The sequence below is a fragment of the Ranitomeya variabilis genome, chromosome 1, assembly GCF_051348905.1.
Source record: "Ranitomeya variabilis isolate aRanVar5 chromosome 1, aRanVar5.hap1, whole genome shotgun sequence".
Lineage (NCBI taxonomy): Eukaryota > Metazoa > Chordata > Amphibia > Anura > Dendrobatidae > Ranitomeya > Ranitomeya variabilis.
In genome coordinates this window covers 230,087,807-230,100,139 of record NC_135232.1, presented here as the reverse complement: position 1 = coordinate 230,100,139, position 12,333 = coordinate 230,087,807, and the positions used below count along the sequence as shown (strand labels likewise).

The following is a 12,333-nucleotide window of genomic DNA, read 5'->3' as shown; positions in this document are numbered from 1 at the left end:
GTTTCTGCGCGGAAAAATCAGCTGCGGATTCGCAGCAAATCCGCATCATGTGCACATAGCCTTAGAGAGGTTTTCCGTCATGGTGATCATGCAAGCCTTGTAGCCGTGACATTGTGATCACCGCCAGGTACTCGGCTTAACTGACAGCCAAGCTCCTGGTCAGTGCCATCACCATCCATAGCTGTTTAACCCTCTAGATGCTGTGGTCAATAGTAACAACCACGGCATAGAGATATGGTTATTAGAGGGAGGGGACAGCCTTGCTCACCAAATCAGCCTAGGTACAACATGCATGTAAAGTCCTCTTACAATAACTTCTGGGTAGTGCCGCTTTCGTAAAAAACTGTTTAACAAATTCTGGCGTCCCTTTTCTCCCCTTTTTGAAAAATTAGGGGATAAAGCAACATTTTAATGGAAAAATCTAAATTTTTGTTTTGTTATAAAATGCGAAAAAACTGTAGATTCAAGATGCTCGTCACACCCTTAAGGGGTGTAGTTTCCAAAAAAGTGTCAATACATGATTTTTGCTATTTTTACATAGCTCTTGGGCTATGTGACCATGAACAGGAAAGCGCAGCGTTTTGGATGCCAAGTATTTTCGCTGCGTTCTATTGATGCAGGTAAATCCGCACTTGTTCACTGAACCATGTGGATTTACCGCATCCAAAACCTTCTATTAGCGTCTCCGCAAGAGAAATTGACATGCTGTGGATCTGAAAGACGCACCGCATGTCACTTTCCGCGGGTGATCCGCAGGCGCACATAGACGCACAGTGGACATGGGATTTCTAGAAATCCCATCCACTATGCTGTAACATCTGGCCGCTGCAGCTTTGACGCTGCATAAATATGCAGCATAAAACCGCATCAAATCCTGATCATGGGAACGTACCCTTAAAATGTGATGTGATATCCTCAATGTATTCAATCCAAATTGGCGCTCAAAAATACAAATAACGCTCCTTCCATTCTCATCTCTGCCTCATGCACAAGCCGAATCGCTGGGTCTAGGCAGTCGGAGAAAGCTGTATTATCCGGAGACTGTAACCAGAATAATTTTTTAGAGGTGGGTTCAGCAGTAGAATAGATTTTCTGTACATCCACACAGGCTGGTAAAATCTATGAGCTTATGCTTCTACATTCATGTGTAGTAGGGTCCGTGCACTAGGGTGGTAATGATAAAATGCGGTCCGTCACCGTTACTCTGGCCACTGTCTAATCTAATCTAGTCTGTTGTATCACCGTGTAGGGTTCAGAATCCATATACGGGAGCATACAGCACGGTGCAAATTACAGTCTCGGCCCATACTGTCTACGAGAGTAACGAGTGCCTTATTACCTTGTAGCAACCCATTAGGGATTGGCATTCAGCCTCGAACAATTGGAAGGTTGACTGAATGATTCCATTGAGAAACGAGCCTTTTTCTTCTCATATCTGAGGCTGAAGTGGTTTTTGTTTGTAGGCCGTGACTGATTTTACTGTAAATCCGTTTGTAGTCTATACATTTGGCCGTGCGTAGGATTTATTTATTTTACTTGTATAGCACCATTCATTTACACCGCGCTTTACCTGTGAAAAGGGGTATGCATAATAAAACAAGTACAATAATCATGAACAATGTCACCGACTGGTACAGGAGGAGAGAGAACCCTGCCTGCGATGGCTCACAATCTACAAAAGATGTTGTGAATCAGTAGGTGAGGCAGTGCAGTGGTTTGGTCGATTGGTGGTTACTGCAGGTTGTATGCTTGTTGGAAGAGGTAGGTCTTCAGGTTCCTTTTGAAGGTTTCCACAGTAAAGAGAGTCCAATATGTTGAGGTAGGGGAGCTGCACGGGAAAAATCTTGTATGCGATTTGTGGGAAGAGGGATGTAGAGAAGGAGATCTTTTGAGGATTGGAGGTTGCATGAAGTTATGTCCAGACTGGTTACGTGCAGCTTCCCCATCGGTATGTCTTTGTGTGGGGTTTCTCCCACTCTCCAAACACGGGGAGAACATACAAATCCTTTGCAGATGATGTCCTTGGTGGCATTTGAACCCAGGACCCAGGGCTATATATGTGGGTCACCCAATGCCGATACATATACAGTTTGGATGTTCTTTAGTAGCTAGGAATGGCTTGCACTTCGGTTTTCCTGGGCAGCAGAATCTTCTGCAGAAATTTCTATTGTGGATTATACTGACACAAATGCATTAACTGGGATTTTTTTAAATTGTTTTTAAGAATACTATAGAACAGTCAAAACTGGCAAGTCTGCAATTTGAACTCGACCTATATCTTTTATAAATAGCCTGATTTAAATTGAGTCTAGCTGAATAGTAATAATTTCCGCTGTTCATAAAGCTGAAGTTTTTGTATCATCTTTCAAGTTTTGCTTTGTTTAATAGGAAATGTAGAACGAAATGCGCTGTCATTCATTATGTATGGTTGTGACATGACTTAAGGAGAACATGAAGAATTATATTATTGTTTTTTTTTTAACCAAGTGCACTATTAATGTCAGATAATAATGAATTGTTCACAAACAGATACCATGGCACATTTGAATAAGTACAAGATGGTAAAGTTGTTATTTTAGGCCTTGCAGTTTGCCACTTGAGCTATAGAGAGCGCTATTGAGCTGCAGAAATGTGCACAAGAGTCTTCTCTCTTCATTCTGTCTGATGTTTGTAGTATTTATTCAATCAAACTTTCATTGTTATTTCTTTTAGCAGCAGATGCCCCGTAGTACCCAGGAAGAGAAAGATGAAAAAGAGAGGGAGCCTGAAAAAGAAGAATTTAAACAAGATGTGGAAAATGACAAAGAGGAGCTTGGGAAGTACGTCTCCTTTTCCATCCAATTTACTTGAACTCTCCTTGGAAATATTATTCTTTATATTGCGCCTTGGGGCATATTCTGTTACTGAGGATTCTCCTTGTGGTTGGCAGACTCAGGAGACCACAAAGTAGTAACAATTGGCTGATAGGGCTGGAGAAGGCCTTTTACTTGATCGAAAAACTGAGCTTCATACCTCATAAGAATTCCCAAGCTCTCCTGATTCTGCTGCTCTTTTCCGTTTTGGGCTGCGTCACTTCATTGCAGAGATATTCATATTTATTGCTTTTGGAGAGCAACTGGGCGTTTCTTCAGTATCTTCATAGGGGAAGGGTACTTTCACCCCTCACTCCCAGTTCCTGCCAATCCCAGCTTTACGTCTTATCTAACAGTTTAGCAGTCTCTTGCTGTGATAATCAGCATCTGGTAGACAGGTGCCCCCCTCACAGAGAAGACTGAAGAGACGCCCACTTGAACTGCAAGCAGAGATTTCACATACTACGCTCCAAAAGCAACAAATGTGAATATCTTTGCAATAAGGTGACACAGCGCAAAATAGAACACAGCAGCAGACTCAGGGGAACATAGGGATTTTTACAAGTCATTTAATTTATTTTGCAAGTTGTTTTTTGACAGTTCTCTGGCTAGGAGTCTAAATTAAACTTTAGAACTTAGAAATTAAGTTTTAGGAACAAAATGGAGTTTGAACTTTGCAGTGTGTTACCCTGACTTTTGCATTCTGTACTGTAGCTCTGCTTTTATTAATGGAAGCAATTTAGAAAAGTTTTCACATTGTATACAGGAGATGCATCTCTGTAGTCTTTCTCCATTTTTGTAGCTTCTTAGGCTGGTGATAGACATTACCACCTGTATCTGTCTCTCTCTAGTACTCAGTACACATGCATATTCAGCTCAGCTGAGCTTATTTTCTCAACTTTGGTGTGCAGCATGGTTAACGGGAGATGCAGGTTACCGTTTCTGCACAAGCAAGAATTCAATCTTTGGGCTATGTTCACATGACCGTATTTTTAGTGCTGGCCGTGGAGAAATCTAGCCTCACACGGACAGGACTCGGACTAATGTAATTCGATTGGGCTGTTCAATTAACCTATTTTTGTGCAAGTTTCAGATAGGACTCTCCTGTTCAAGTCGATGGGTGCACAAAAAAGTTGGGTTCCATATACATCACCCATATAGCATCCGATACATTACCAGTATTAACACTGGAAACTGTTTTTGGTCTTCTAAATTTGATTTAGTGCTGATATATAAAAACAAATGCCATACAGGTGGAAAAACCAGACATGCGAATGAGAATAAAGATGAAAAATTGTTTTTTTTCTGGATGAAAATCTGATTTTTTTATTACGCTCAAGTGAACTTGGCCTTAGGGTGAAATTCCTCCTAAACATGTGAACAGAGTTGTTTCGGCAGCATGAAGATGGATTTCTTCAAACGCCATCTGATTTAAAGGGCCAGTGGCATAAGCATCTTCAACAAATCTACTTCTTGTAAAAATACCCTTTAGGTTTAGGGCACAGTCACCCTCCTGTGACTTGTGTAAGTGGATTACAGAAGCTCTTAACTGTCTGTTCCACTTTAAGGGTTAATAAGTATTACAGTAAGATTTTTAGATTTCACATATTATTTGATGCTAAATAAAAATACCCATTGTCATGGTGCCCACAGATTACTGTATGCTTCTAGTTTCGTACAGGAAAGATATATTTATTTGTACCGTGTTAGCCAATTCTAAATATTTTTCTGGTTTCATAGTAATGCCAATAACCTGACTCATCTCGGTAGTAAGAGTCCCCTTGTTTTTTCCTTACAGAAGAAGGTACTTTCTAATTAATACCTATGCATTTGTATCTTATGTTTAGCACAGATTTCTCATACTTTGTCATCTTAAAACCTTTCTTTTGAGTGTCTCTTAACCTTAGTTTCTAGCACAGTTTCTACATGTGGCCTGTGTATTGTGCTCCTATGTCGCTGCTCATTCATGAAATTTGTTGGTTTCAATATGATTTTAAGACTTCAGTGAAATAAATAGAATAATTTATAAGATGTTGATTTTAGGGAGAAAAATGAAGATACTTCTGGTGAAGAGAATGATGACAAAGAAGCAGTGACCTCAAAAGGGAGAAAAACTTTCAACAGCCAAGGGCGCCGTAAGGGACGTATTACACGCTCCATGGCCAATGAGGCCAATGAAGAGGCCTCCACACCTCAGCAGAACTCGGATTTAGGTAAGAGTGAATCAAGAGATGACATATGTGTCCGCCAACTGCATTCAGAGCAGCATCAGTAGACTTGACTGTAATCGGGATTGTTGCATAGTATAACTTCTAGCCTTCATGCAATCAGGAGGATCGGACAGCTGCAGTCTAATGTGTATGGGGCCTTATATCACTGTCTTTCATGACCGGTTGTAGCAGTGACATCATGACTACAGTGCATGTGGCCGGCATCACTGCCAAACCCAATGATTTGGCTAAAGCGTACATGGCACAAGCCGCTAAGACCAGTGACTTGCTGTAGTGGTCTTGTATGTTCTAGTCATGACATTACCACTACAGCCTGCCAGTAAAAACTGGGGCAGTGGCGAAGAGACATCCCTGGACTTGGGAAAATGAGTAACGTATCAGCTTATTATTTTTGACAAGGCTTCGAGGAACTAAAAATTTGGCCTGCAAATATCAAAAAACTGACCAGAACCTCCAAACAGAATAAGACAAATGTGAACAGGTGCAAGCTGACTCGACTATTCAATATAACCAACAAAATATAGCTATAGCTGCACTATGAAATGCTATAATATGCATGCATTGTATATATGAAATTCGAACTGCATTACTGCTGTAGAAAACATGTTAAAAGAATGGTGGAACTTAGCGCACAAATTGGCCCAACAGCCAGCGACAAGGCACACCCCTTTGTTGGGACCCTAAACCTTACATGTCTCTTCTGGGCTGTAAGCCTACAATTTTAAGGGCCCCCCGAAGAAGCCCACAACGCGAAACGTGCGTTGGGGCAGTGCGTGTGTATGGCTAGGTGGCATCATCCCCCCACATGGGTAAGCAAATATTATAACCCACCACTGTTGTTTTTTGCACTACTGCACTTTTTGCACTGGCACTTTTTGTATGGTCCCGTAGTGACCTTACTTAAATCAGCAGTGGGCAGATGTCGGCAGATATCCAGGCTTTATACCCGGTCTGTGACTTTGTGACGTCTGTGGGTGGTTCATATAGGAAGTCTGGGATCATTGATGAACTGAGACAATAATTTACCTGACTTGTTCCTTTTGGGTGTTGCCCCCATACTTACCGTGCATACTGTCTTTTTGCTCTTTCACCCCCAATGGTCACTTGTTCAATATTAACTTTATATGTATACTGGGTGTTTTTTTGAACCCTATTTATGTATTGTATTTATGTGTGAGATAAATAAAAAACTGTATTTGATTCAAATCTGAAAAGGTTGTCTCACCTTAATTGTTGTTTTGGGTATTGAGCTCCTCTTCTTATGTAGGTAAAAAAAAAAAAAAAAATTTAAGGGCAGGCTGGATCCAGCTCTAATTAAAAATACCTTGAGATCTCGTGAATTGGCCAATTTGTGCGCAAAGTACCTTCATTTTATAACCTGTTTTCTATAGCAACAATGCAGTTCCAATTTCATATATTCAATGTTTGCATATTAGAGCATTTCAGAGTGCAGCTACATCTTTATCCTTGACAAACCCGTTTACAGATCATCTGCACCTAAAACGCTGAAGTAAGTCCGGCTGTACAAGAGCATAGTGCAAAGAACTCTTTGGATTAATAGCTCTACGTGAGCAAATGTGGACACAAGGCAGCTAATACTATATGACATCAGTGAGCCTAGTTTCTGCTAATCATCACGATGGAGCTTGGCCTATGAGGAGCTAGTGCACAGAGGATATTATTCTTCTTAGACTTTCATAGTTCATGTTTATGTGCTGGCAGTTTCTTTCCAAAAAAACAAAATATTTTTTTTTTTTTTTTTTTTAAATCAGGAAACCCTGGTGCGTAGATAAGATGTGGCTGATGGGTTGACATGGCCAGCATTGCTCTGACAGCTCTGAATCATCATATCCCGCTTAGTTATACACTAAACCTACTTTAGATGGAAGACTGTGCATATTTCTAGCTCATAGAAGTGCCTGTCACTTCTGAATTCACAGAACTCAAAGTTTTATTGAAACGGGGAGCAACGATTCATGCTGCTTGCGATTTGGGGAGCATGAATCACCTGATAATTCTCTTTAACCCCTTTCTGACCTCGGACGGGATAGTACGTCCGTGGTCATATCCCTAGCTTTGATGCGGGCTCAAGCGGTGAGCCCGCATCAAAGCCGGGACATGTCAGCTGTTTTGTACAGCTGACATGTGCCCGCAATAGCGGCGGGTGGAATCGCGATCCACCCGCCGCTATTAACTAGTTAAATGCCGCTGTCAAACGTTGACAGCGGCATCTAAGAAGCTTTTCCGTCCATCGGGATGGAAATGCGCGCATCGGGGGTCAGCGATGCGTCGGCATAACAACCAGAGAGGTCTCCTTGAGACCTCTATGATTGTTGATGCTGTATTGCTACGAGCACCACCCTGTGGTCGGCGCTCATAGCAAGCCTGTAATTCTGCTACATAGGAGCGATCTGAGCTTTGCTCCTATGTAGCAGAGCCGATCAGGCTATGCCAGCTTCTAGCCTCCTATGGAGGCTATTAAAGCATGGCAAAAGTTAGAAAAAAAAAATTTAAAATATGAAAAAAATATATAAAAGTTTAATCACCCCCCTTTCACAATAAAAATAAAATCAAACCTACACATATTTGGTATCTCCGCATTCAGAATCGCCCGATCTATCAATAAAAAAAATACTTAACCTGATTGCTAAACAGAGTAGTGACAAAAAAATTTGAACCGCTAGAATTAAGTTTTTTTTGGTCGCCACATCATTGCATTAAAATGCAATAACTAGAGATCAAAAGAACGTATCTGCACCAAAATGCTATCATTAAAAATGTCAGCTCAGCACGCAAAAAATAAGCCCTCACCCGACCCCAGATCACAAAAAATGGAGACGCTACGGGTATCGGAAAATTGCACAATTTTTTTTTTTTAGCAAACTTTGGAATTTTGTTTTACCACTTAGATAAAAAAGAATTACATGTTTGGTGTCTATGAACTCATAATGACCTGGAGAATCAAACGGCAGGTCAGTTTTAGCATTTAGTGAATCTAGCAAAAAAGCCAAACAAAAAACAAGTGTGGGATTGCACTTTTTTTGCAATTTCCCCGCATTTGGAATTTTTTTCCTGTTTTCTAGTACACGACATGCTAAAACCAATGATGTTGATCAAAAGTACAACTTGTCCCGCAAAAAATAAGCCTTCACATGGCCATGTTGACGGAAAAATAAAAAAGTTATGGCTCTGGGAAGGAGGGGAGCGAAAATGCAAAACCGAAAAAAGCTGGGTTCATAAAGGGGTTATGGTGCATACATTAAGTGCTATGATATAATCTGTCTAAGGCTGGAGTCACACGAAACATATGAAAAATCGGTCCGAGTCTCCCTGCCCAGTGTCATTGGAGTACAATCCGATTTTTCACACCTAGCATCTGATTTACATCCGAGCACAATGTGATTGCTATCCGATTGCAATGCGACTTTAACATGAGCATTTACATAGGGCAACTCTGTCATTTACACCAGGTGTGTCAAACTGCATTCCTCAAAGGCTGCAAACAGGTCATGTTTTCAGGATTTCCTTGTATTGCACAGGTGATCATTTAATCACCTGCACAGAATGATTCCAGCACCTTGTGCAATGAGAAGGAAATCTTGAAAACACGCATGGTTTGAGGCCCTCGAGGAATGCAGTTTGACACCCCTGATTTACACATCATTTTCAAAGGAAATATTCGTCAAAACACAGTGTATGTGTGTATATATATGTGTGTGTGTGTGTGTATATGCATGTATATGTATGTATATATGTGTGTGTGTGTGTGTATATATTGTAAGGCTGCAGTAGCATCGTACGCAGTGAAGAAGCAGTGACCCACAAATTCAAACACAAAAGTCTCTTTTAATGTGTTTCTTCACAGCATTAAAGTCCAATTCACATAAAAGCATATAACTTCAGTGGAAATTATCAGTGACCAGTTTACACCTGGTTCAAAGCAATACATATCACATGGCTTTAGATTTGCGGTCCCTAAACAGGCCAGACTTCCTTTGTCCAGTTTCCCTGGGCGACCGCACACCATCTCACAGTCTCTATACGTCTCCATACACACAGCCTCATATGTTGCAGACACTGCACACGCCAGCCCTCCTCTGACTAGTTCTCGTGGGTGTCCTGCATCGCTGTATCACAGTCTCTTTACAGACTCTTTACTCACACAGTCATACACAGTTCAGGATATCCTCCGGATAGCAGCCGGGCACCATATCCACCTGTTTGCAATCGTTACATATGCTAGTCCTCTTTCGGGCACAGGACATCCTCCTCCGGGCACAGGACTGTCCACATCCGACTCCTACGGGCAGAGGACATCCACCTCCAGGCACAGGACTGTCCACATCCGAGACCAGTACCATGGACGACTTGCATCTCTGTGTACACTGCGGGTGCCAGGCTATTCAGCTGCCCTGGGTGCTGGCTCTGCTGGCCTCCATGCACTCTGCAGTCCAGCAAACACCAGTCTGACACTGACGTGCACCTCGCACACCTGGCCTGACCTGGCCAGACACCTGACATGGCCTGAAACGTCCATACCCCTTACTGCAGGATTTTTAAACACACACAAACCTGTGGCCTTTATCCACATGGAAAACCTGGACCGGAATTCCGTGACTCTCATGCACACCTATGGACTTCATCCGTCTGCATGCACACTCTGGGGGAGAACAAACAGCACCCCATATATATATATATATATATATATATATATATATATATACATACATACATACATACATACATACATACATATACATATATATATATATATATATATATATATATATATATATATATATATATATATATATATATATATAGGTCCTTCTCAAAAAATTAGCATATAGTGTTAAATTTCATTATTTACCATAATGTAATGATTACAATTAAACTTTCATATATTATAGATTCCTTATCCACCAACTGAAATTTGTCAGGTCTTTTATTGTTTTAATACTGATGATTTTGGCATACAACTCCTGATAACCCAAAAAACCTGTCTCAATAAATTAGCATATTTCACCCGTCCAATCAAATAAAAGTGTTTTTTAATAAACAAAAAAACCATCAAATAATAATGTTCAGTTATGCACTCAATACTTGGTCGGGAATCCTTTGGCAGAAATGACTGCTTCAAGGCGGCGTGGCATGGAGGCAATCAGCCTGTGACACTGCTGAGATGTTATGGAGGCCCAGGATGCTTCAATAGCGGCCTTAAGCTCATCCAGAGTGTTGGGTCTTGCGTCTCTCAACTTTCTCTTCACAATATCCCACAGATTCTCTATGGGGTTCAGGTCAGGAGAGTTGGCAGGCCAATTGAGCACAGTAATACCATGGTCAGTAAACCATTTACCAGTGGTTTTGGCACTGTGAGCAGGTGCCAGGTCGTGCTGAAAAATGAAATCTTCATCTCCATAAAGCATTTCAGCCGATGGAAGCATGAAGTGCTCCAAAATCTCCTGATAGCTAGCTGCATTGACCCTGCCCTTGATGAAACACAGTGGACCAACACCAGCAGCTGACATGGCACCCCACACCATCACTGACTGTGGGTACTTGACACTGGACTTCAGGCATTTTGGCATTTCCTTCTCCCCAGTCTTCCTCCAGACTCTGGCACCTTGATTTCCGAATGACATGCAAAATTTGCTTTCATCAGAAAAAAGTACTTGGGACCACTTAGCAACAGTCCAGTGCTGCTTCTCTGTAGCCCAGGTCAGGCGCTTCTGCCGCTGTTTATGGTTCAAAAGTGGCTTTACCTGGGGAATGCGGCACCTGTAGCCCATTTCCTGCACACGCCTGTGCATGGTGGTTCTGGATGTTTCCACACCAGACTCAGTCCACTGCTTCCTCAGGTTCCCCAAGGTCAGGAATCGGTCCTTCTCCACAATCTGCCACATTGTTTCCTTCCAACAGACTTACCATTGAGGTGCCTTGATACAGCACTCTGGGAACAGCCTATTTGTTGAGAAATTTCTTTCTGGGTCTTACCCTCTTGCTTGAGGGTGTCAATGATGGCCTTCTTGACATCTGTCAGGTCGCTAGTCTTACCCATGATGGGGGTTTTGAGTAATGAACCAGGCAGGGAGTTTTTAAAAGCCTCAGGTATCTTTTGCATGTGTTTAAAGTTAATTAGTTGATTCAGAAGATTAGGGTAATAGGTCGTTTAGAGAACCTTTTCTTGATATGCTAATTTATTGAGACAGGTTTTTTGGGTTATCAGGAGTTGTATGCCAAAATCATCAGTATTAAAACAATAAAAGACCTGACAAATTTCAGTTGGTGGATAAGGAATCTATAATATATGAAAGTTTAATTGTAATCATTACATTATGGTAAATAATGAAATTTAACACTATATGCTAATTTTTTGAGAAGGACCTGTATATATATATATATATATATATATATATATATATATATATATATATATATATATATATATATATATATATATATATATATATATATATATATATATACACTAGCTGTCTCCAGCCAGCTAACGCTCGGCAAGCTCATTGCTATCTAATTAATGCTGCTAGTGATTAAACTAAAGTAAATAATGACAACATTCAATAGCGCTTATGCAGGTGGTAGATTAACTTAAAATGAAGTTACCGTATTTTTCGGACTATAGGGCGCACCGGACCATAAGATGCACCCAAAATTTTCAGAAGGAAAATAGGGAAAAAAATTAATGTGTAAAATGGGGGTCCGTCTTACAGTCTGACAGCTTACCTGGGGGGATCAGCAGCGCTGGTGGAGCGGGGTCACAGGGGGTGTTCAGTGGTTCAGAAATATGACTCCCATCCCAGGCTGGTGCGGTAGTGGTGCTCTGTGATGTAGGGGGAGCTCCGCTGGCATCTTGTCAAAGCCCAGAGGCCCCGCATATCCATTCCTGCGACCTCTGGAAAATCCCTGGCTGGTGCGGCGGACGGTGCTCTGTGGTACGGGGAAGCTCCGTCGGCATCTTGTGAAACCCCGAAGGCCACACATAACCATTGATGTGATGCGGTGGCTTCCGGAAAATCCCTGGCTGGTGCAATGGTTGGTGTTCTGTGCTGGGGGGGCTCCGCCGGCATATTGTCAAAGCCTGGAGGCCCCACATATCCATTGCTGCGATGCGGTGGCCTCCGGGAAAATGGCCGCCAGGGGTGGCGTATGCTCAGATTGAGATCTCAGCAGGACACGAGATCTCGTTGTTGAGATCTCAATCTGAGAATGCGCCGCCCCCGGTGGCTATT

General features: G+C 41.8%; 1 protein-coding gene across 25 annotated transcripts in view; it reads left to right on the top strand.

Moving 5' to 3' along the window:
• Window positions 1-12,333, top strand: part of NCOR2 (nuclear receptor corepressor 2) — a 511,202-nt gene that overhangs the window by 329,148 nt on the left and 169,721 nt on the right. For 21 of the 25 annotated variants that reach the window (XM_077293237.1, XM_077293238.1, XM_077293250.1 and 18 more), the window contains 2 exons: window positions 2,713-2,819; window positions 4,896-5,065. In XM_077293237.1, the coding sequence (XP_077149352.1) occupies window positions 2,713-2,819; window positions 4,896-5,065 (277 nt within the window). The remainder of the gene's footprint in view (window positions 1-2,712; window positions 2,820-4,895; window positions 5,066-12,333) is intronic. The other 4 variants (XM_077293242.1, XM_077293235.1, XM_077293239.1 and 1 more) reach the window with 1 other exon arrangement.